The sequence below is a fragment of the Channa argus genome, chromosome 7 (genome assembly GCF_033026475.1).
Source record: "Channa argus isolate prfri chromosome 7, Channa argus male v1.0, whole genome shotgun sequence".
Lineage (NCBI taxonomy): Eukaryota > Metazoa > Chordata > Actinopteri > Anabantiformes > Channidae > Channa > Channa argus.
In genome coordinates, this window is record NC_090203.1 from 17,922,471 (window position 1) to 17,948,626 (window position 26,156).

The 26,156-nt window shown below is 40.1% G+C and overlaps 1 protein-coding gene and 1 long non-coding RNA gene across 6 annotated transcripts in view; one reads left to right on the forward strand and one right to left on the reverse strand.

Moving 5' to 3' along the window:
• Window positions 1-26,156, reverse strand: part of LOC137129937 (RNA-binding motif, single-stranded-interacting protein 3-like) — a 168,059-nt gene that overhangs the window by 112,648 nt on the left and 29,255 nt on the right. Inside the window, exons 1-2 of one of the 5 annotated variants that reach the window (XM_067509406.1) lie at window positions 2,373-3,170; window positions 1,762-1,933 (exon numbers count right to left, since the gene is read on the reverse strand). The exons of 2 other annotated variants lie outside the window; for them this stretch is intronic. In XM_067509406.1, the coding sequence (XP_067365507.1) occupies window positions 1,762-1,836 (75 nt within the window). In that variant the 5' untranslated portion in view covers window positions 1,837-1,933; window positions 2,373-3,170. Of the gene's footprint in view, window positions 1-1,761; window positions 3,172-26,156 lie in introns of those variants that run through there. 2 more of the 5 variants (XM_067509404.1, XM_067509405.1) reach the window with 2 other exon arrangements.
• Window positions 2,780-9,803, forward strand: LOC137129941 (uncharacterized). Its single transcript, XR_010914788.1, has 3 exons — window positions 2,780-2,918; window positions 7,529-7,600; window positions 8,800-9,803. It is a non-coding gene; the product is annotated as an uncharacterized lncRNA (long non-coding RNA).

Below are 26,156 nucleotides of genomic sequence, written 5' to 3' on the forward strand. Positions count from 1 at the left end.
TAACGCTGACATCCTGCAAATGCAATCAGCGAAGTCATCTGCAAATATTAATTTTACTTTCTTAACGAAAGCCGCTAAGCTGCTATAGTAGATGCATTTAAGCCAACTGGATGTCTTATTTTTCTATATCAGTTTCACTTTGTTGGATTATTTTGATTCTTCATGATTAGTTACAGCATATTAAACACGTTACATGTCTTTATTTTTGTCCATTTGACCTCAGTGTTCTCTATCTCTACCAGCTTTCCTCTATAGTGTTACTGTCGTAAACTGACTTTGTCCACAACTTGTGGCAGTGAGGCATGTGTTATAAAAAGTTAACAAGCAGTAAAAACGTCTTCAATGTGGAACCATTTTCAATTGGAAAATTAAAGCAGCCCTGTAATCTTTGTGTTTTGTGAAGCAGTAAATGCTTGTTTCAATATGACAAATTGGATATTTTAGCACTTTTAACTGTGGCGGTGCCTTAAATGTTTTTAGGGTGTTTGCTCTTGTTGGTCAGTGGTTGTGATTGGTCTTGTGGACTTAACATTCATACAAGAGATTTTACCATTGGACTGCAAATGCATCATGCAGTCAGTATTTTCGTTCACCATGTTTTTACCAGTGGAGCCACAATTTTGTTACCTGTTCTTCCCACACTGTGTCCACCCAATAGCATGATCTCTCTATTCTCATCACATCCCACTCCTACACTTTTATCCTCACTCCTCTCTCCATCTCTCTTAATACTGACATGTACTCATTTACACAAACACAACTTCTCACACTTACTATCTCACCCAAAAATAAAAAACAAATGAATCACAGCAGACAAAGGAAATGGCAGGCATGGCAGGGTGAAATGATCACATCAGATCTTAGTAATCCATCTTTTCCTCATCTTGGTGGTAGATGCTTCAAAAAGAGAGTGTGTTAGGGGGTAGATGCAGGTTATGTAGTAAGAGAGTAAGAGTTGAAATAAAACTAAAAGAACAATGACTAAAACTGAGCAAGGTATTCTGTATTTAAAAAATAAACACAGATTAGTTCCATCTGTCACATCTACAACATGCTACCACAAGTAGTGGGCCAGTGAAAGGAGGGGTAAAGGGTGGGGGGATTTGGGGGGTTGTGGTGATGGAGCAGGAGAGTGACAAAGTCGGCGAGAAAACAAGGGCTGAGGGATGGGTGGGCCTCATGCCCCGAACTTGAACTTGGAGCTGGTGGGGTCGGGGAGGGACCCATGAGGTCAACCACTCAGAGTGGATGGAAAAGGGAAAAACCCTGCTGAGTGACAGCAATATATCCCTATTTAGAGACAGATGGGAAGAGGGGGACACGGTGCCATTTAGCAAACTGCCATGTGAGGTGGATTTAGTGTCTATCTTGGTGCTTTTTTCAAACTGTTTTGGCATGCGATATAAAGGGTCTACATTTAAGTGTTAGCCTATCTTTGTTGAACATAGTAGCACTCATTAGATATGGTACTATCAGAAATCTTTTTGGAAACATGGCATGATTGAGGTGAAATTACTTCTTAATCAACCACGTCAAACCATTTAAAATGGAATTTTGTCATATTGTGGTGAATATTGGGGAGGAAATTTAAAGAGTTATGAGTCAGAGAAGGTAGGAAACTAATTAAAAGGACAGTTGCAAGATAATAGTCAATAGAATCAATTACAAAATTAAACACTAATGTACACTTCCAACACACAAGAGCATTTTTTCCTTTTGAGTTAGAGGGGTAAAATAGGTCAACCTTGCTGACCATCCTACCTTGGTCTGGAGATAGTGGGGGTAGTAGTAGGTATAGTGGGGGTACATTGGTTGCTGCTCCAAACGTTTTCCCATGTAGCTGGAATCCAACTGAAGGTCCTGGAGGCTGGAGACAGAAGCTCGCAGGTGGGGTAAGATCACTCCGAGGGGCTAGCCTGGATCCGTCAGATGACTGTTTCCAAGATGTGGAGAGAGAGCACGCTGTCCTCTTAGTGAGGTGTGTGTGTGTGTGTGTGTGTGTGATAAATATGCAGAGGGAGGGATAGATAGAAGGACAGAGAGTACTTGGGATTTTAACCTGTCTACTTGTCTGGGAGCACAGAGGGAACCTCACAAAACCATTCTTCCAGTAGGTTTGGACATAGAAAAAGAGAGAATCTGGAGTGGCAGCAGAAAAGAGGCTGGGGGAGAAGGAGGTGGAGGGTTAGAAAGGGAAGATATAAAAGGATAGCAGGAGGCAATGCAGGAAACAATATGGGGAATTGAAGAGTAGGATGGAGAGAGGGTATAAGAAAAGGGAAGAAGAGGATGATAAGGAGGAGGAGGAGAGAGGAATGGCTGGAATCGGGTTGCCGGTTCCTTGCACTCTCCGCTCTAAAAATCACACTCACTCTTCTTCTTCTTCTTCTCTGCTGCCCTGAACATGCCCCTCAATTTGCTATCAAGCGACTCTCTCTCTCTTTCTCTCTGTCTTGTCTCTCTGTCTCTTTTTCTCTTCCTGTGTATCCGTTTCCTTGTCTCGTTCTTCCTCCCACTCCCTCACACCAGACGAGACCCTGATCCCACCGGGAGCTCAGCTGTATCCTGGAGAACACACGCTGTCCTCTGCTCTATCCTCAAAGACAGCGAAAACAGCGATGAACTCACACATGGATGTGGAGCTAGAGAGAGAATCGGAGAGGAGGAGGAGGAGGAGGAGGAGGAGGAGAGAGGGTGGTCTGGAGCTGAAGCTGTGACTGCCTTTTTTCCTCACTGTCTTTCACTCCCTCCCTCTTTTGTTAAGCTCCGGGAATAGATAGGTAGATATCGCTGGAGTCCGGCGTGGAGGATGAGCAAAAAGAAAAAGCCTTGGTAAAAACTCCTCTCGCTCAGGAAGAAGCAGATTGCCTTATCCAGACGTGCACTCACACAGAGGAAAATCCCTTCTGATCCACAAGGTGCCTCCTCCAACTCTCTTCTCTTTTCTTCTCTTCCCCTCTGTGATCCCCCTCTTTCTTCTCAAGCTCTCTCCCTGACGGCTTGCTTCCCACTGCGCCTGGAAGCAGTCACTGTGCGTGCGTGTGTGTGCTGGTGGCGGCAACAGCGGTGGTGGTGAAGTGTGTGTGGTATGTGTGTGACTGTGTATGTAACTGAGAGGGGAGTGTGTTTGTGTGGCTGTTGCTGTCTGCTCCACTCTGCGTGCTGAGGCATAGAGGGGCTCGGCTTCAGCGCAGCTACGCTCCTCCTTCCCTCTCTCTCCTCTTGTCTCTGGCTGTGGCTCTCTCCCTCCATGTTTTCATGAAAGTATATAACAGTGGGAGTGGTTGGTCCTGCTCTTGGTCAAGCACTTGTGTGTGTGTGTGTGTGTGTGTGTGTGGGGGGGGGGTAAATATGCACGAAATAGAAACTGAGAGCAAAACAGACAGAGATGGGCTGTTCTACGGGCAGAAAGGCGGAGCTGGTGAGTGAGTATGAAGAGCAAGAGCTGGGGTAAAGGGTGAGAAGAAGACACACAAGAAGCGAAATATGGAAACAGAGCGGCCCCCCTACTGGCTTTCTATAGGTGCAGCAATGGTCCATTTTCCATAAAATACTGTAAGAGGATCCAAAAAATCTTCTATAATTCTTTGTATTCTTTAAACGGAACAGCATCTTTTCCCTTTTATACTGTTTATTAATTCAGTCTTTTACACAGCATCACATAATCAGACTTAACTGATAGCATGAAAAGAGTTCTGAAGGATCCATCAAAACTTCCAAATGCCTCAGTTCACACCAAGATCCTCCACTCACACATGCCCAGTGAAGGCCTCAACATACAGTAGAATGTGTATGTAGTTCAGTGGCTGTGTGGCACAGTGACCCACTGACACAGTGCTGCCTGTTATGTGATGTAACCAGGTTTAAGTAGTGTTCTTACATAAGCACAGTGAGCCATGCATAAAAAGACTGCTCTGCCCTCTGACTGCATCTGTGTGTGTGTGTGCGCATGTGTGTGTGTGAAGGCGACAAAGGTTGGCAGACAATGCAAGTTCACTGCAGTGGAAAAAAGGGGCACAAGGAAAGAATTCAAATACAGAACCACCTTTCAGATAAGGCCTTCATTCTTCATTTCTTGTAGGCAATTAAAGTGCTATAAAAGCTGTGATGCAGAAACACATCACTGATATTGTGCTATTGTGTTCCTACCATGCCCACATGTCTGTCTGTATTTTTATAGCATTTTTCTGTCAGCATATATAAAATGCACATAATGGTATGATTGAACATGTATGAACAAAAAACTCCAGTGCAGCATAGAGGGCTAAGAACACAAGGCATAACCAAATGTCTTAAAAGTGATTTTGACATCTGACCATACCGCTTGTTTGACCACTCACCAAGAAAATATCATCCATAATTTATTCAGATTAGGACAGGTGAAGAAAGATACAAAAGGTAGAGCAGCAGGAGCAGTAATTTAACCTAATTGGATTCCCTCACAACATGCTAACCAACAATAATGTCCAATAATTGCAGTAGCCACAACTGTAAAGCATTTGATGGTTTTAAGGTTGTGATGAAGAAGGGTTAGCACGGGACTCTCTGTCCTAATCTACAGTTGCATAGCCTCACATGCAGCAAGTTGCTAAGCCTTTCAAGCATGGGCAGTATTATATTTTGCCCATGCTGACACCTGTCACCACTACATTAAAACCACCAGGTGTTTTTAAAGCTGTGGTTGGTTAGTGTAAAATTAATGCCCTGGGGGATGAGCACATCTTCCATTGAGAAGTGGGTAATCATTGCGTATGCTACTGATCCTGACAGTAGTTTCCTTAATAATTGTGACTGGGTTTACTGGTTTTTCAGTTAATAAGGAAACTGTTTGCATGAATCTCGTCTTACTTGTCTTGTCTTACTGTACCTCTGGAGTTCTGGCAGCTCTCTGAGTCATACCCTCTATCACAGTAACACTAACACCATGCCTGGAGGTGAGCCTGAACTCAACACTGTGAATCATTTGGATTTTAATTTTCATCTGCATTGTTATTCATGTGACTAATTGACTGTATTTATTTCATGGACTGAGACAAGTAGTATAAATCAGCACTGCATACATTCTGTATGCAATTACCATTGTTAGCAATGCATTCCACATTAATATTTGTAATTGCATGCATGTGTAAAGGCTGGTTAATGAGATGGTGTGCTGATTAATATTATGTCAATGTCTTTGTAAACATTTGCTATAGTTTAACCTTTTAGTTCACAGATGCAATGCCAGTAGTTTTCGAGTTGTTGTGAAGAAAACATCTGAAGAACCTTGTATCATTTTTATGCTCATAATTATCACTAACGTGGTTGTCAAATGAGTGCAAGAGGAGTGCAAGAGGGAAGTTATTCATCAAGTAAATGCCTGGTTATCCTGCATCAAAAATGATGGAGGTAAAGCATCACAAGTCAAGAAGTGACTCAGCTAACCAGGGCACGCATGAAAGCCTTCAGCTGACAAGTAGTTATGAAATGTGTTTTTATGCTATCAGTGTTGCAGTTCCTTGCCTTTGCACATCCACTCATCAGAGTAAAAGCTGTTTCCAATAAAAGATTAGCAGGATTAGTAAGACATAAAGAATTAAGGTGAAAAAAATGCTACAAGCACTATTACAAAAAGTAAAGTGAATTTAAACCATGTGATACATTTTTGCAAAACCATTTTAAATTGTGATTAAGAAAGATTATGTGATAGACTTTTGTGCCAAAAATATAGTCTGCTGTCAAGTTGGGGTGGTGGAATTGGATCAAACAATTATATTCCTTTCAAGTTTTGGAAATATTTATAAATAAAATGTGGTGCTGTACATTCTGTGTAAACTAGATTCATTTTTATAAATCACAATCTGCACTCATACACACTGGATGGCAGGGTTCCAGCATGAGCCCACCTTCCTGAACGTTACATACTCATGAGTATGCTGTATAACTACAGCAAGCAAATAAAAACTATTTGGATTTTATTGCACTTGTAGTTAACTACTGTGCATTCCTGAGTCTTTGCAGTCACAAGGGTAATATGCACATTCATTTAACAGCACATCTTTGGAATGCCAAAAGAGGGATATAGGGAGATGAGGTGTGTGTGCGTGTGTGTGTGTGTGTGTGTGTGTGTGTGTGTGTGTGTGTGTGTGTGTGTGTGTGTGTGTGTGTGTGTGTGTGTGTGTTTGCAAGGCTAAAATATATCAGTAGCACACCAGCCAAAGTTTTCAAGAAAAATTAAGATTCTGCTGACACTGCAGTTTGAGGAAACAAAAAGAAAAAAAAAGTTTCTTCTGACTGCACAGTACAGGCCTATTATAAGAAGCACAATCTTTACATCTCTCTCCATACTCTGCTGCTACAATAAAGCCTCCTAATTACCTTGTCTGGTGACAGTCATTATGATGGTGGTAAATACACAGTGGTTAATTGTATTCATTGTAATATCAAACAAACATCTATTAGTGTAAGTCTTAAGCATAATCTCACTGCCCACTTATTTCTAAAGACTAAATATGTATCTGCTGCATCTGCATTTCTTTGCACAACGGACTTTCTTCTAAGTAGACACGCTGTTTCCCATGTCTAATGCTTGATAAAATACTAGACAAAAACTGACAGCTGGAGCAAAATATCAAAGTTTACACTGACACTGTGTGTTCTTAAAGTCCCTGGTCATCAAAGCAGTTTTGAAATGGAGCAGGAAAGGCCATGCTGTGACTCAGAGACATGTTCCTCCCATCGCTGACCACCAGATGCATAACAAACACTGAGCCAGAAAATAAGAAGCGTAAAAGCCTCACATCTTAGCTCAGCCACAGCTGAGAAAACAAAAGAGGTCACAATGATGATAGGTCTAATCTACAGAAGCTGCTCAGGTTGGTTTTCAAGGAAAACACCAGCCAGGATACCATTAAACGCACACACGCACACACAGCAGAATTGTATTTGCACACAGAAGATTTACAGTGGTAAATGGACTATTACATCCAATTGCCACACACAGCATGAGGGAATTTGTCTCTTTGCAAGTCTACTGAGATGCAAACACAAAGACGTTTGAGAACCAAGAAATCAAGTAAAAAGAATTTGCGTTTAAACACCAAGAAAATAGAACCACTATCTTAGTCAATTTTGTGTAAAAGCATTAAAAGCTGCAGCATCTCAACCTTATTCATACATGTTTAGTAACCTCCAAAAGATGAATTGTGTGAAAATAAAAGTAGTTGCTGACTCTGGGCAGCTGCAGCTCAGGTAGTGGAGCTGGCTGGACACTAATTGTACAGCTGGTGGCTGGATGCTCGGCTCTTATCTGCATATATCTATATATATCTGCTTATCTTTCAATACAACTTATTTTTCAGGGTCTATATTGCATATCCCCTCGTGAAAGACTTCAACCAAACCCTATTCAGAGGGCATGTCTGGAGATACGCTTAAAAAATTCTGAAACCCAATTTAGCATAGGGATAATAAGTAATGATAGTTAACAGTGATTAACAGGCAGTACAAATACTAACAGACCTGTCGGTTATGTGACTTCATCTTGCAGGTTGCAGTTTTCTCACCCTTTGTGCCAAAGAAACACAGTCGGAGCAATCATACTGTTCAAGAGAAGTACAAGGTGGGAGCCACTTTTCAACAAGAGCTTTTTACCCCATCATTCAACACTAAGGAATAAAAGGAGCATTGCAATCTTGCTCTATAGAGAGGTATTTGGAGATAATTTCTCTGAGTCGCAGGTCAGGTTAAAACTTGAGAAAATTGGACATCTACTCCGTGAAGGAACTTGTCTTGTCCTCTGCGGGTAGAGCGCTGTGAACAAAGACTTACAATAGATATAAACATAGCAATGGTCCTGCAAAGGCACTGGTGCTGGTAGCAAGATTCAAACAAGAGGCACTTTGTACATGCTTTCCCAATTGAGTCACCTAATGATACTATTTCATGACACGGATTTAGCCCACTATGTGGCTAACGACACTCAGCAGTGGAAATATTAAAGAATTTGAAATGGACACCCACAATAAGTTGATGAAGGGCAGAGGGAAGCTCTTAGATGTCTCAGTCAATGAGACGATAGAGAGATTAAATTATACAATATGAAAAACACATTCAAAAGTCTCTGTATCTATACAGAAATATGAAGGATCACTTCAAACCAATAACCGCCTGTACAACACTGTACTCTTTATTACTTGACTGAATCAAAATAATGACAAATCACCTTAGACCCAATCCAAATCCCAATCCTCCCATCCTCCTTTTCCGCTCCCTCCCCTCTTCTCTCAACAGCAAGCCACAGTTCACTTTAACACAAATCATCACTTTATTAAAAAAGAAAAAAAGCACAGTGCGTCAGTGGATTCATTTGAGCAATTATGCAAATCGGACAGGAGATGAAGCTTTTATTAATGTTGGAGAAGTGTTGCATCAGATAGTGCTGAAGTTCATTAAGTTACTGTAGTTGAAGATGAATACATTCTGATAAGTTTGATGTCACTATGGTGTGTATCACATTATAATCTTGGGCTGTGTCAGCGCAAAACTCTCCATGGATTTATTTCTCAAGAAAAATAAGGAAAAGGGGATGATGCATCACAGCGACAACATATGCAAGTTTGATTAATAACCTGGGAACCTGCATTGTTTTGGGTTTTTCCTCTGACTTTTCTGGAGGTTTAGGGTCTGTTTGATGCTATGTTGCTTTGGCAATGTATGCATCAAATCAATCAATGCATCCGGCTCTTCACTTTTCATTGTTGTTTTACCATTTTAAACTACATGTCATTCCCCCCTCCCCTTCTCCCTGTCTCTCTGCAGGTACAGGGCCTGGGAGGTGGCGGACCATGACTGACTGACTAGGGCCCGTGCTTGCTGTGGCTCCAAGGGGTAATTAATTTCGGCAAACGACCGCCACGTCTGTCGGCTTTTATAAACGAGCGTTTACGCGCTATGGACAATTTAACCACTTCACTGAGCCTGCCTTGACAGAGATGAGGAGAGAGATGTGGGACAGTGAGAGACAGAAAAAAAAAAAGAGGATGGGGACCAAGCTGCTAGGTGACTGATGGGAGATTTAATCAATAGAGTAAGCACATTTGCTCTCATGATGCTCACCCTACATCCATATTCATAGTTTTAATTCTCTCAACGCCTACGCTGTAGCACACCACAAAAAAATGATAATGCATGAAGGATTTCACTGCATCAGGCCTTATCAAAGGCCGATATCATCACTGCTAATGATGTGTAGCATCACAGAACAAAAACATAATCAAGGTAGTCAAATTATTTTACTCTGGCTTTACCATAAGCTTAATTTGATATCCAAAATAACTACCTTCCATTATGTCTTGGCACATTCACCTTAGCTACCTAATTTTGTCTTGTTAATGTCATTGCCGAAGCAGGAAACACACCTAGGAAAAAAAGGCTGTATTAATAAATGATTATCAACATCGTGAGATATCAACTACTTGATTTTCTGAAAAAAAGTGCATTAGCTGTGACTATAGGGAGCCAATGTGCCTGGTAAAAATGCCTGGTTATTATTCAGTGTACGTACAGAGACCCAGACTTTAGATCCAGACATCTCTTAAGGCTCAACACAATAATTTGGCCATTTACCACCCAAATGAACTCCACACTATCTAACTCAGAAGCCTGCGAAGATGAAGATGCTATGTTGGACTGTTGCATCTTCATCCATACAGGAAAATTCTTCTGTGTAGAATTCTGCTATTTGGCACTATTAGCCTTTAAAAAGAAATGGAGCTGAAACAACAATACTCAACCAACATAAACTGTGCAACCATCTTAAATAATGATAAATGGTTTAAGCAAAATTAAATATATTAAAAAAACAATGAAGAATAGATTTTTTTGTCTTGTTTTTTTTATAACACTGTTTGGACAAAACTAAATTGCAGTTGTTTCTGTTTATATTTTATACACCAACGATTTACTCGAAAGAAATCTGTAGATTAATTCATCCACCTATTATGTTCAGGGTCATGTCCATTATTAAGTAATCCCCGACTGCAGATTTTAATTTGTTTTTCGGGGAATAGAGATTAGCCTCACTCTGTCCATTACTTTGGTGTGTTTTGCCTGTTGCTGAGGCCGACAGGAATGGTAAGGTAGGTTTTTCTGGTGGGCTTCATTTTATTTCAAATACTGCCATCAGGTAACGTTTGCTAGAACATAGCCAACATCTAGGCAGTGGACTGTATGCCAAGCCAAGTCTAGGGAATTTGCTCCTGCCCTAACAAGCTGAGGTCAATAAAATTAAATCAGTTTCAGTTCAGTCAGTGTGTGACTGATATTACTCAGCTGCATGTCATATTTCCACTTTTTCACCTAAGAATTTCCAGGGCCCAAGAAGTGTGGAACAACACCACAGCCACTCAGCACTCGGTCAGCCGAGTCCTGTGAAAACTGTTCCCTTTGCCGTTAACACTACTGAGCTGCCAGACTATTAGCGTGCAGCTTCACTCTGCTTTATTCCCCCTGCCAAAGCAAGTTACATGGCTCGTCTCGAAGTCAGTGTTTTCACAGCTAGACATACATTACTGAGTGACATCAAGCCCATGGGCTTATGGATCTGCTGGATTGCATGACAGTAGCCTTTATGGCTTTTGCTGGAATGTATGACAACAGTGTGCTTGCCATATGAGGGGCCTGCAAGCATTTTCTTTAACTAGAGTGGGCTGAGAGGATTGTTTTCTCTCTGAGACTAAGTTTCTATATACAGTATTTGCTGAGTGATCATTTCTTCACCCAAGCTGCATTGTGTGATTGTGTGACTGGATGGAGGAGCTCCTAAAAGCTTGTGAAGTTGCCAAAGAGTATGAATTGCTGCACTGACTACCAATCTAGTTGTGAAGCTGGTTGACACACCTGAATACCAGCAAAGACTGTCAAAGACTGGACAGTTCACACACAGACTGTTTTCACCAACTATCACAGATTTCCAGTCTCTGATAGTCTGGAAGTAGCACACACCTGACAAAGGAGTAAACTAACGGCAACACACTTGATGACTGGTCGGGAACAAGTGGAAGTTCTGGAGATAGACACAGCCCCCAAATCCAGCAACAATGGGAAATTCTCCCAGTTTTGAGCAAAAACAAATATGGTGTCAACTGGAAACTTTGACTTTTTAACTTAACAGTTTGTGCCTAAAAGAACAAATTATCAAAGAAAGCAGCAAAATCATGTATGTAAAGACGAGGACAAGACGGACTATAAAGCCTGTTGATCATTAATCGATTTTATTGTTCATTTTAACGATGATGGAGAAGTTGAGATTGTTTTGTGTAACCATCAGAAAATGTCCCTCCACAGTCCCTCTAAATAATAAACAACATGGAGTTACATGTGTTTGCTGACCACTAGTAGACACTGCCGAAACAAAAAAACAGCTCCTTGCCACGAAACACAGGCGACGTTATGTGACTTAAGTTGCTGTTTGGCTAAGAGCTGATAGTTGGACAGCTAAGAGCACCAGCGTTTCCACTTATAAATTGTTTAGGCCCGTTGAAAAGACTATTATAGAGGTTTTGCATACATGCAAAGTATTTGGTTATTTATTTCTTGCACAACACATCAGAGCTGTCAGAAAAAAAAGCAGGGAGGAGACATCGACAGTGACATGGACAGAGGCACCTGACAAAAACTGGAAAATACAAAAAAATATATTTACAAATGAGTCTGTATTAGATGGTATTTAATTTGTAAAAAAAAAAAACCTGTTGTATAGGCATGAGGGGGAGTCTTGTTAGCATGGTGACCCATCATGCCTGTACAATTGTAGGAGAAAGCCTGAAGACCCTGTTTAAATCTCATGGAAATGCAACATTCAGGACAAGCTTGCAGCGAATCACCAACAATGCGAGAAAGATCATCAGTGCCCCCATTCCACCCTGGAACATCTACACTCTGCCCGGTTGAGAAGCAGAGCCAAAAAGATCAGGTCTGACTGCACATACCCTTATGCAGTGTCTTTTTGACACCCTCCCTTCTGGCAGGCTCAGAATCGTGAGGGCAGGGACAGAAAGACGGAAAAACAGCTTCTTCCCCAGGGCTGTGAAAGCTCTGATGGAAGCAAGAGCTTTACTTTGCACTTCAAACTGCATTTTGCACATTTGACACTCAATCCTTTCTGTTCCATTATTTTATTTCTTTATTTTATTCTTTTATTCTATCCCTTGTTCTTTTAACTACTTTCTTTATGCAATCTATTATCCTTAAAGAAATTACATGTGCTTCTGTGAGAGGACTGCATCAAAGGGAATTTTGTTGTACACAAATGTGCAATGACAATAAAGAATTATCTTATCTTATCTTATCTAAGCTTTACACTTCACAATAAGCTTGGTAAGTCATTTAAAAGTCTCTGTCCATCCATCCATTATCTGTAACTATTAATTGCAGGGGGCTGGAGTCTATCCAAGCTGTCATAGGACAAGAAGCGTTTTAAACCCTGTACAGTTCTCCAGTCTCCGGACAAACACAGAGAGACACACACAGACAACCATTCACACAAGTATGTTCACATCTACGAGTCACCAGTTAACGTGCGTGTCTTTGGACTCCCCACGCGAAAATGGGGAGAACATGCAAACTCCATGCACAAAGGAAACAGGCAGCTGAGGATGATAACCCCCAACCTTCCAGCTTCTACCTTCAAAAAGTTTTAAACTCGATTAAAAAATATACATTTTTTGGAAATAACAAATTTTATATTTATAGTCTTTGTTCAGTGTTGGAAATTGTAACTTATCTACAATTTTAACTCCAAATAGTCAGAAACAAACAATACTAAACAGTTGGGAAGATGTAAAAATCCATCCTTTGCAGGGATAATCTGCCTCATTACAACTGATACAAAATAATATTGTGACAGAGCCACTTTTTGACAAAACCCAGGTGACCTACACTGTAGTGTCTCTGAACACCTCATGTGTAGAACTGTAGCAGGTGCTATGTTGGGGTTTAACAGTGTGTATGTGTTTGGTGGGTGTTAATGTCAAGCCTTGATGAACTACGATTGCTCTTGTTCTTGGCTTTCTATATCATACTTATCATATTGATGTCATATTGATGTAATGTTTAAACCCTGTCAGATCTGTGACTTTATCAGTTTGAATTGTTTGCAATTTGTTGAACGTTTTGCAAAGGAGCAATTCATTAGAGGAATGAGTTTTGACAGTTAGTGTTTCGCAATTCAGAAAAACTGTAAATTATTGTGTTAGTGAATGTATAATTCATCTAACTTGATGTTTACTTTATGTGTTTTTTAAATTGCAGATTTACTAGATTCTTGCAAACATCCGTCACATCAGTGGTTGTACAGTTTCACTAAACAGTGCTCTATTTCATAAATTGCTTGCAATTAAGAGATTATTGGTCGTTTATGTTGACGACTAAAATTTGCACCCCTAACACAAATACTCTAAAACCCTTGCTGTCTCTCACAAACACACGCTATACGCTTCGGCAAGTCAGTGTAATCAGGGCAGCGTAATGTGTTTACCTCTCTATGAGGTATGAAGGTTTGATTAAGGAGCAGCCATCTGGCAGAGAAGAGGAGAGAGGAGGAAAGACAAAAATGGAGAACAAAATCTAACTGTTCACTGCGATCAGTATGCCCAGATAGTCATGTCTCCACAGCGGTCAGTCAGTAGCACCGCTGCTCAACCCCTAGGACAAACTACACAAGACATAAAACCAATCATTACCAACTGCAACACCTGCCACATACTACCATTACACAAACGCCAAGCACTGGTGTCTAAAACCGACAGGAATATGCCATTATCATATACAAGAGATAAACTGAACCACTTTAGGCCCTAAAATCACAGGTAATGATGGTTATTGATGGGTTATCTTTTCCTAAAACTCAGGTTTACATATAAATCCAATCTCCTACAATGACAATAAACCGAGATCCAGCAATTTAAAACCTGCTTTGCACAAATAATATATAAAATTTCATCTTTCTTGTTGCCACATCTGTAACTAATGATACTACACAGTGAAACAAAGGCAGAACACAGAAAATAAAGCATTTGATGTAAAAAATGAACGGGTGTCAGCTATTAAAAAAACAAAAACAAATAGCAATATCTTGCAGGATATAACCTTCCTCTCCTTTCCTTGTGGTACCTGACAGGCCTGTAGCTAAGCTCACCCTCAGCCATTACTTCTACTATAGCCTTCCTGCTCCATTAAACTCAACAAGCTTAACTCAATGGCCTTCATTCCTCACAGCGACGGCTTCTGCTTCATACCCTGGTGGCTTTTAACAGGAGAGGGGCAATTTGAGTGGGGGGACAGCATCTCCCTTGTTAACACAAAATATGTCATGCACTGCCCTTGTTAACTTAAAAAAAAAAAAATCTGTGAAAACAATATTTTAGCGTGTGCTGTCCCCGTTGCTGAATATAAAGATATTACTCACTGGGGGCCAAGGCAAGGACCTAACAACTGCAGTAAAACGGAGCCATTAAGTTATATGGTCCTAGTCCTGCTGTGGCATTTAATCGCCCAGATGTAATATGCAGCAAAACAGCAAATGACATTACACTTATGGTCCACTATTGTGCAGAAGTCTATACTAAGTCAGCAATTATTGATTACAGGAGGAAGCATTTTGGAAAATGATAGTTTATGACATATCCATTGAATCTTATTGTTTAAAGGCCCAATCCTTAAACTGAAGCATACCAGCGTCTGCAGCAAACACACAAAAAAACAACAACAAAAAAACCACATTACCCACAAATTAAATGACAGCACCCTTAATTCAAATAGTGGCAACTATTTTGATTATTAGTAATCAGAGAAATCACTAAGAAAAACATTTTGACAAGACTGAAAAAAAAAATATTGTTGCATTTTTAGTAATCAGCAGCTGCTATTGTTGCAAAAATACAAAAACCATTCAACTGGAACATAAACAAACAAACACACACACACACACAAAACAAGCAAACAAACAAAAAAAAACAGATCAGAGGCAATTTGTGCTGTAAGGGCCGACAGGTATAACAGGGAGAGTCTGTAGGCTTCATTCAAGTAATAATGTGAGGTGAAATTTGGGAAGTGTGTATGTGGGACACATAATTAATATTTCATGGCATATTATGAATAGGTTCTTTGTTTAATTAGACTTGGATAGCTGTCCCCTTTAGCCACTTCTGTCACATTAGCATGAAAAAAACAGAAACCTTTCCACTTTAATTATAAGAGTTCTTCAGGCAAATATGGTATGTTATAATTCATCTATCAACTTCTATACAGGTATAAACCCTAAAATCAGTCAGGGGAGGCATTCATTCATCTATTTAAATATCAATTATTACTCATTTAAAGTTCTTTGATACTTTTCACAAACACAGTTAAAGGGGTATTGGCACATTATGCACAGAAACACACTTTGCGTCATTATGTTACATTTTATTATAATTGTCGAGATTCTGTGTAAACTGCAAGAGTTAAAATGTGTTTACTGAGCCAATTAGATTGCAACATGCCCACAATTGACATCTTATTTAGATTCTTGTTAAATCAATAATAATGCCAACATTATTACAATTTAAATTAGCAATCAAACTCTCAGCTATGTGCATTATGATCCAATTTTCCATAATTAAATGTAATTAAATCAGTTTCACTTTTTTCAAGTTAATTAAATGTAGTTATAAATGGTACTTGTAACATTTGCAGGCTTATCTGACAGCATGCGAGCGCACACACACTCGCATGCTGTTTCTATATGTTTGTATATGTTCATCCTTACCTTCTTACATGATACCTTTGCCACTGAAAGAGTCGCTCATATCTGTTTTTCAGCCCTGCAAATTGAGCTAAATCAGGTGAAAATGTTGTTCTGTCTTCCATAATTAAGTGCAAACAATCTGACTCCACACCTTCTGCAGCTCTCTGCATTGGAACCTTTCTGACCTGGCTGCAATTATCTCTGGAAGGCTTTTATTCTGATTTTGTTATGAAATGGAGCTTATGGAACTGCAACAGCCATTCATTTTCTCTCTATTTCTTTCTTTTTCTGTTGACAATCTCATCGTGAAAGCCTGTACAGCAAAGTGTAACACACCAGGGAGGAAATACTGGACACAGCTCTAATGCCTTTCATCTTTGCAGACTGGGAGCAGCTTCCTGTTTTGCAATGGACACTCTAATTAGCATGAATACAAACACACACTTAATTTAGACAAAGATGTGAACAGATGCATACAAGCACACAAGAACATGAAGATACGCATTAGTCCAAACACGCACATATAGACAATCAAAATAGAGTGAAACAGAGGCGCTAATTCATTTTCCACATGGCAGGTCTTTTGTGCACCTCACACCACAGCAGCAGAGGGGGAGGAAGATGAGGAGGGTACCCACACTTCCAGTTAGTTTTTATGTAATATTTTCTTTTCTTTGAAGTGGCACAGCTAAATGAGTTTTCAAATCTCCATAGGTTTCAATACTACCGAGAAATTCGACCACAGTTGATAGGCACCACTTACATTCAATTATCTTTGTTCCACACACAAAGCATTAAGACATACACACACACACACACACCAGTTATTTCTGTACAGAAGAAAATTGTGACTCTCATTACCAGCAATGCTTCAGAGCCCTCTATCTAAAATAATGTGGATACAGTGCTCCACTGCACTACACATACATCAAGTAAAAAGATACATTGAAATGTTGTGTGGGAGTTAAACAATGATGTAAATGAAATGCTTCATTAAGCAACAGCTATGGCTTTTGTTTTTACAGCCATGATGAATTAGTGAAAGTTACTTTATGTATAGAGACTTACATTGCCTCACTCTGTTTTATGTGCAATTTTTCATTCAATTAAATGAAAAATGCATTATTTTATCAGGGCAAGAAAATAATTAATCTACTGACTGAAAATAAACGGATCAATTGTGCTGGGGGCTTGATCTGAGGCCAAATTAAGTTTTTAAACTGTGTTTCCGAGAGCAATCTGTGTCAGACATTTAGCATACGCCACGCTATAACACTGTACATATCTAACTAAATTTAAATACATTTTCAACATTTCCCTTTGTTCTTTTTAATATCTTAAATAATATAAAATTATTTCTAAGTACATAATGATTACACTTTGCCAGCAACAATCTGTGCAACAATAATTAAATATGATTATATTAGTGCAGTGAAAGGTGTGAATGTAAATGTCAAAGGATTGCTGGAGTTGTAAAAAAGCTTAAAAGAAAGTTTAAAATTCAGCTAGTAATGAGGTTTGAAATTTTTGAAACTCAAGAAACTCAAGATAGCCTACATGTATACATAGTATTTCTTTATGGATAATGATGATGATGAGCTAACCCATTTAGTCAGGATTTTTACTGATGCGGAGTCAGTAATGGCACAATTACAGCTTTTGGGTGAATTATCCCTTTAACTTTTAATATTACCACACAACCTCCATACACAGAGCGAATATGCATCATCTGATTTAGTTGATAACCACCCACCCCACCCCTTTGAGCCATTTGGAAGATGAGCATCACCAACTGGACATCTCTCATCACAGATGTTAAATTGAATTTAGTTCACAGCATCTCTTGAAGATTCAGCTGCTTTTACCAACACCATCTCATCACTCCACCCACATTCAAATGGCTCTTGGCACAGATTGGGTACTCGGCTGTAGTTCTTGGATTCTGGACAGTACTTCATCACATCTGTGCTGCTCCGCCTCCTGTGGCAGCTCAGCGGGGGAACACGTCTATAAATCTGTCACATAGCAGGGAAATTAAGTTGGCAGAAAGATGGACGACAGAGTTGTTACAATGTTAAGAACAAACAATAGGACCAGTAATGGTCTAAATGATCACACATGGTGGAGGAGGAATCAGCAATCTGTATTCTAAATCCATCTCTCTTGTTCGCATACAACAAACACATTTTTCCCATTCCTTCTCTGTTTCCCAGTCTTTGTGCCTACAGCTTGTTCTGCAGCAACTTACACAGAAATTATTCAAATCCAAATGTGGTAATTGAGTCAGTAAGTGCAATAATCATCTTTGATGCGAGGGGGTGACTCATCTTGAATCTTTGCGGTGCATCTGCGCACTCTTCAGGATTGCCGGTTAATGTCAGCCCACTGACTCATTCTGCACTCTACCCACTCAGGAAATAGAACACACACACACAGACACACACGTAACTGTTGTATCAATTTCCCATATGACAGCCTACACATGACGATCCACTGGATCTTAGTGGAAAAGATCCTGGAGTGCAAGATCATGTAAATTTATGTCAAAGATTTGTGTTGTGCACACTTCTCTGCGTGAGAACATGGAGGACATGGAATGTGTACAAGTGCTTCAAGCTCTGTACCAGTGTGTGTGGACCAAAGACAGAGGTCTGTTGTGGGGAAAAAGTCTTCCACCTCTGCGATTAAAGAGGCCATAGTCCCTACCCTCTCATAGGACCAACGTGTTGTTTATTAAAGAGCACTGCCTTGCGGGCACCTGTTTAAAAGTTAACCTTTTGGTCCCAAAAATGGCAGATGCCTTTACAATCCCACTAAAGCTGCAGCCTGTGTAACCCTATTTGTTACCCTAAACAGTCAAAAATGTTTGATTACAGCTGGTTTGGCACAAAGACATCAGAATTACGTGCAAACTAAAGGAGTACTTATTTGACATGTGACTGCAATATTAGCAGTTTCACGCTGGATTCGAACTCTCGTGTGGGAAAGTTCTACATGACCCATTGAACCAGCCTGGTCTCCTCATAGTGCACTTTTGAGGGTCTAAATACTATATGTTTACTGTGTTACTATATGTTACTATGTTTACTATATGTCTACGCTAATACCTATATTTTGGTCATTTTTGGCAGCTGGTGCAAATGACCTACATATTTTATTTAACAGGACAGTCTCATTTTGGCTAGTGTAGGCCTGCAGGAGATCTGAGAAAACCGCTTGGCAAGATGATAGGCAGTCCTTAATACCACTACCCTCTCTCATTTTCTGGCATGTGTGTGGATGTCACACACACACAGACACACTCACACACACAAAAAAAAAATCGGCACAAAATGTGCATGTGCACTGATGAACAGCGAGTGAGCTGATCAATGGTTTGCAATTTCAGGTCAGTTAACAACAGCTCTTCCCTGCAATCCTTGTTGTTGCAGCATTTCATAGGGCTAATATAATCAAAAAGTCCCAGCTTCTACTTAGATTACAGACCAGTGTGTGTTCTCTGCAGTGTCCATTTTTCACTGATTAGGCTTTATTTCTCCTTCACCCTTCCTAACTAAACCAGGTGGTTTAGGCAAAGACAAATAAAAGACATGATAAATTTAAAAAGCAAAAAAGAGAAAGAACGTGGCAGGGATAGGCCAACAGCAATAAAGTGAGAAAGGTTATGAAAGAGATGAAAGATAATATATGAGAGTGAAGGTAGGAAGTGAAAGATAGAGAAAGAAAGTGGAGTGGTGGGTGTGATGGATGATGTTGAAAAGGAACAGGAGAGAGGAGGGGGGTATGTGTGTTCTCCACCAACTACCTCTCTGTCTGGCACTCAGCTGTGCTGCAGGGGTAGGCGGTCAGTGAGAGGTGTGTGTACGTACTCTATATAGCATGTGTGTGCGCTGCATGTACCAAGAGTCTGGGGACCAGTGGGGGGTTGACAGATTATCTGTCGAGAACCACTCCTCATTTTTCGTCAGTCACTCACTTGGTCCGCTATGCACCGCTCAAGGTCACTGCAAATGTTTGGAAGGTACATGATACCAAGAGCTCATGGGTGAGTCAGCACATTTCTACTCCCCTGCTTGTCTCGAATGGCCAGACAGGCACAAGGGCAAGTGTGAATTATTTTACATAGACATGTATATCTTATCTTGTATATCACTGTGGGTAAAGCTACTGCAGTGTATTTAAAATGGCCTGTTGCGTCATAACTTAACAGATGTTTTGTCTTTTCAGTGATGCCATAATCCTGTGTTGACCAAATTGGGAATTCTGTTTTTACCCCGGATGCCCTTCTTGCTGCAACCCTCCCATTTTTATCCGGGCTGGGGACTGGAACCAAGGTTGCCCTTGGTGGCTAGGCAGGGCCACAACTGGTGGGGTGGGATTCGAACCCGCAGCCTTCTGCATCCCAACCTGATACCTACCACTCTACCCAATACCAACCCAATACCGCTCTACCACTAAGTCACCAGGCCCCTCTACTCAGTCACAGAGGAGGTATATTATATTGGACATCAGCCTCAAGCAGGTCCTGGACCTGTTTCTGGACCTCTTTATGTCAGGTTGGCAAAAGAACAGACAAAATACCCCAGCAGAGATGCAATGTGAGCCCCAGTAAGAGTACAAAGAGAAAAGTGACCTGTTGGATATTTAATATACTTCATTCATCATTTCCAAATTAGTTATGATACTGGTTCACAGGGACCTTAAGGCTTTGCAAGAGAGGGACAGTAACTTGTCATTCTAATGTTGCGAGAGCTTCATAAAATTAACCCCAAATTTTCCACACAGCAACGGTGCTTTAAAGTATTGTCTTGGCATTGGATAGTTTACCATCAGCCATTGCAACAAACGCTGTGTACACTGAAACTGTACCTTTATTCTTCACAAACCAATCCCCCCGACGCCTATCAAATTACTACAAACAGAACTTACAAATATACTGTAATTTATTTTCCTAAATATTGAATAAACCCAGAAATGTTCAAGCATAAGCCTACGTGCACTTAGAACAAACATCTCACTTCGCAACCCTTAGGTAGGGACAATTCTCAGCTGCTGCATTTGTGAAATTTGGCTGAGGATGATTATCGCAGTTAGTCATAATAAGAAATGAAATACTCATTGATGTGAATGGGTTTTTTTGGCATTCAGCCTTTACCTCAATACTACTCTGGAAGTTTCTTTTTATTTCTTAAACAACTAATAAAGAATTTTGCTGAAATAAAGACATTTGTGTCAACATAATACAGATCTGAAACAACGTCAGTCGCCATTAGACTTGAGTTATTTATTAGTTGTTCATCTTTAATTATTGGTATTATTGACTGATAGTGGATACTTATGATCTTATAACAAAAACCCACAAATAAGATCATGGAAGAAAAACTCAGTCCAAACACATACAGCAACTCTATTTCTTCTTTATTATCATTTCATATTTCTCTCACTTACACACACTTCCTGTCTCACTGTCACCCACTGTCTCTCTGTAGTCTAGCCAGACACTGTGGTCTTTCTGGGACTCCTGTGGCTGAATCATCTCGTGCTCTGTACTGTCCACAGTATCATCTTCCCAAAAGTCTGTGAAGAGCTCATTCATATCTAGCCCTTAGTAAATCTGGGAAAAGCCAAAATAGCTCCTCCTCCCAACCACCTTCCCAGCCAGGAAGCAAACTCCAATCTTATGTGTTGCAGCTCAGTCCAAATTCTTTCTTTAACTTATCTGTAATCCATCTATCTATTCAGTACTGCCCTGGCTAAAGCAGGAATTTCTGACATCAGCATGCCTAAGTGGTCTCGAAAAGAGGAAATGAAACTGAACACAACTCTGCATCTACAAGCCTCAGTTCCTAGACTCTGAAAGTATCTCTAGAGTCAGACTTTCACCAAAGTCTCAACATCAAACAAACACAAGTCTTTTTCCTGAGCCACCCAATTCATAGGCCTCCTCATACCATAGCCCTATGAAGATATTGACTATAATGATATTGATTAAGCATTAAGGGTATTCATTGTGTTTGATGTTCTAAATGATTGTACCGACCAGATTTGTTATCTGGGCCAGAAATTTACAACAATACAACTACAAGTCTTAATTTCTTTTGCTGAAGTCACACACTTGCCCCAGCCATCTTCACGTCCGATTCCCCCTGTCCTCCCTTCACCCAAATCTGAAATGAAAGAATTAGACAAGGGGAGGACGTGGAGCTGGGAAATTACTCCACACCCTCCCCTTACTCACCCCACAGCTTGTTCCCAACTCACAACCCCCAAGTTCTAGCCAACTTCTCCATCACCCCACCCCAGAGCTCCCATCAAGGACCCTTAATCCCAGTCATTCATTTTCAGCCAAGACCACAGATGTTTCGGCAGGCCGCCCTCACTTTCTCACAGTTTAGGTTAAGAAGGCCCAAATTTTGACAGGGTGTTTCTTTAAAAGGTAGACAGAGGGTGCCAGGCAAAACTAAATCTGAAGCAATCCTTTCGAGATTAGCTCACCAATGTTTAATATATAATAATTTATATAAATAAATACATCAGAATGATGTATAAGGTGCTAAAAAAATTCTGAAATGTGAGCATTGTAACCAACCAAACTTAGCTAGACTTTTAGCCGGAGAGCAAAGGCAAAAGGCAGCTAGCCTTTCTTTTCAGCAGTAGGACCATATCTTACTATTGTGAACCAAAAGACGAAGTCCACTAAAAGATTCTGACCTTTAAAGAAACATGAAGCCAGAATATATGGAATTTCATAAAATATCATGATGTCATTTCTTTATTTGAAGATTCAGGTTTTTTTAAACCCACAGTTGGTGTGGTCTGGTCCAAATAAGAGGGCCAGTTTATAAACCTGATCTGTTTTCCTATTGATTTTGAAGCAAACCAAATTGTATTATGAGCATTTAACTAAAATACTCTTGTCTGCTCATTGGTTTCACAGATCATGGAATGATTATGCTTTTGTGTACCAATGAACATTACGATGACTATATTAATTAAAGGACAAACACAAGATAACTTCATCCAATATTAGCAAATCAGTCCCTAAACTGCTTTCTAAGAACCAAATTAGCTGGATGAGAATTAACAGAATTATTTCAAACTTCAGCATGCCTGAATAACGTACGCCACCTTAACAGAACAGGGTCCAGGAAGTAAAAAGTTATCAGCTTGGATAAAAACTACATGCGCAGCACTGTAGTCAGCCTGTCTGTGATCCAGGCTGCCACCCACACTGCCAGTAAGCGAAGCAGCCAGCCAGTCGAAAAGGCCAGACACTCGTTAAAACAACAGGTTTCCCTCTTCATTTTTCCATAGAACCTGCCACTGCATTCCTTCCTCTGTGAGGTGGCTCTTGACTCATGTAGTGGTCGGTTTGAGGAAGTTAGTCATAATAACACCAATAGACAGAGTCCTTCAGTTTGCCTCCTAACCATAACCCAATCTCACACAGCTGTTGACCTCAAGCTGCTTCCTCAAGCTGCAATTTAAATCCATCACAGGGAAAACATGTATACAGGGTACTTAAACAGAACACAGATTTACCCAAAACCTTAATTGTTTGTTGAAAGCTTAATCAGTATTTGTGACCTTAGTGATAGTGCAGTGAGAAAGAGTGAGAGACAGAGAGGGCACACTACTATTCTCATCTGCAATCAATTATCTAATAAGCAACTGGATAGAGTGGGAAAAATATTTGTTTCAACTTTAAGATCTAAAGATCCCAAATAAACCAAAACTAATAGTGCCTGAAGCGTGAATTTGTTGTTCACAAATATGTTTCAAATTTTGGTTTCAGTCTTGCTCAAACCACTTTAGCACATGGACAGGAGAATGTGTAGCAGCAATTAATAACCACTCCCATTTAATTTCAGCTACTCGTATTGAAATGTTAGCTGTGAATACATGACATTGACCTTTAGGATGAAATCGTAGTAAAGAGTTTATCTCTATGTGGGTCGGTTAGCATAGGTTTGGTGATTTTAAAGCAGGGGAAAAAGAACACAATAAAAGACTTCCACGCATGGGGGGGCATGCATGTTTAGACTGAGCAAATCAGAGTACCTGAGAAAACAAACATGGGAAGAACATGCAAACTCCGCACAGAAGGGCCACGATTGGCCAAGGATGCGAATCCGCAATCTTCTAGCTAACCACCCAATAAACCACTTTACCACCATTTTGCCCCCAATTGCAATATTACACGTGCCCATACAGTATGAACAAGTTTTACTTAATGTAACCAATACTTCAGTTAAAATTGTTTTTTAGGCGAAGCATCAAAAAGCTGCTTCCTGAGTAAAAGATGGGGGGAAAAATAGTCATAGCCATAGTCCTCCATTTGTGTAAACATTTATGTTAAGACAATAAAGGACTTTATTTTAAATTAATCATATTATGGGCTTTCTTTCAAAGTTGGAGTGTTTTTAGTTAGTTCTTTCTACTGCAACCCAACAGGGAAACATTGTTAAGGAACATACAAAAAGATGATTAAAAATACTTTCATTTTGAAAAATATAAAACCCACTTAATAAATTATGACACATACACATTTGAATACATTTAGCACAGAATGGCTAAAAATTCATCACTTCCAGTAAAAGGGCTGATACAGAAATATATGAACAACTAAGCTGAATGATTCTTAAATTAAAAGAATATTAATAGTTTGGTTTTTTGGACTAAAGAATGTGCAACTATGGGCACATGCAGGTGCTCCTTCTAGCACAGAAACAATGCAGAGAAAAATGATTGTAGTGCTTCGCTACATGATACTCAGTTCAAAGCTTGAACTCTGTATGTAACTAGCTGTTAAATAAAGAACGGATGTTGTCAGGTCCATTTACCAGTAAAACTGCCGAACAACATAATTCAGGACTTGAAAATAAAGGAAGCCTTCATTTTAAAATGTTGCCAGCACACACTACATCTAAGCAGCCTCAGAAGCAAATAATACTGGATTGGGATAAAAAGCAAAACATAATTATGTATGTGTGAAATAAAAGTGAAGTTTTCTAAATAACTTGCTGGTTTTAAATGAGAGCTGACGGTGAGGAAGAAGGAAAGCTTAAGAGGCACAGAAAAACAGGGGGAGACCTGCTGAGAAGAAAAGAGATATGTAGTAAATGTGAACGTGAGAAGGAGGAGAAGTGAGGAGAAATAAAATCAATAATGAACGGCTCCATAACAGGAACTTAATCAGAACAGCAGGTCCCTATATTGCTCCTGACTAGAGCACGCATCACCGCCATCGATTCAATTTACTCCCCAAACCCTGAAAAAATAAATAAAACATGGAAAATAAATTGAGACGCTCATTCAAATTCATTAGAACTCGTCCCTGTGTGCCTACAGTACATAATATTCCCTTGAAGAAGTAAAACAGAAAAAAAAATGAAAATATGCCAACAACTCAGTATTGGTTTCTGGGAGAGAATGAGCATACTAAGTCATAATAGCCTCCTTAAACAACACTGTCTATATGTACTCTCACATACTCATTACTGTATATAAATGCACATACTGTCTTCAAATACTAATAAATAAATACACTGTATATGCAGTCCCACTGTAATAGGTGAATGTAAAGTAGTACATTTTCACCCACGTCCATATGCAAAGGCCTTTCCACACACCCTCCACAGCCCTGCTATTTTATGACTAAGCCACTCAGAACAAATTCATCAGACTCTTAAGAAACAGCGGCAACAATAGAGAAAAAAAAAAATCAGTGAAAGGCAATGTTGCGTAAAAGTGCACACTAGGTCTGTGAATACGTGGGGAGCTAGACCGTGGGTGGTCCGCCAGGCATGGGAGTTCTGATGGTAGCAGGAGTGATGTTTTAATAGTTGGATCTGCTCCCTCAACCGATATGCCCACCCTCTCCCCCAACCCCCCCAACACATGGCACTCTCTTAATTCTTTTTTCACCTAACTCTGTCTTTCACAAGCATCTTTCTATCTCTGTCGCTCACAGTAATGCCATAATGTGCTCTTTTCCCCCCTTTTCTTCTCTCCATCACTCCCTCGCTCCCAGTCTTACAGACAGCTTCATAATGGCTGGCACCTTCTCAACACTGGCTCTAATTGAAAGATGAACGAGTTTATTTGGGCTTAATCCATCACCCTGTCACCCAAGGAGAGGAGAGAAGAGGAGAGGCCCAGGGGAGGGTGCCAACGAGGGCAGAGGATGCTAAGAGACAAAGGCAAGGGAAGAGCAAGATCACAGAGAAGCAGAAGGGGGGTAAGAGAAACAAGAGAAATCGAGAATGGCAGAAGAGAGGCTCTCCTGAGAGATAGGGTGTTAGCTGCATCATGATCATCAAAATTATCAAATAACTGGCACATGTAGATGCTAGACACACTGGCACATGCAAAGCACCTTGGGGTAGTC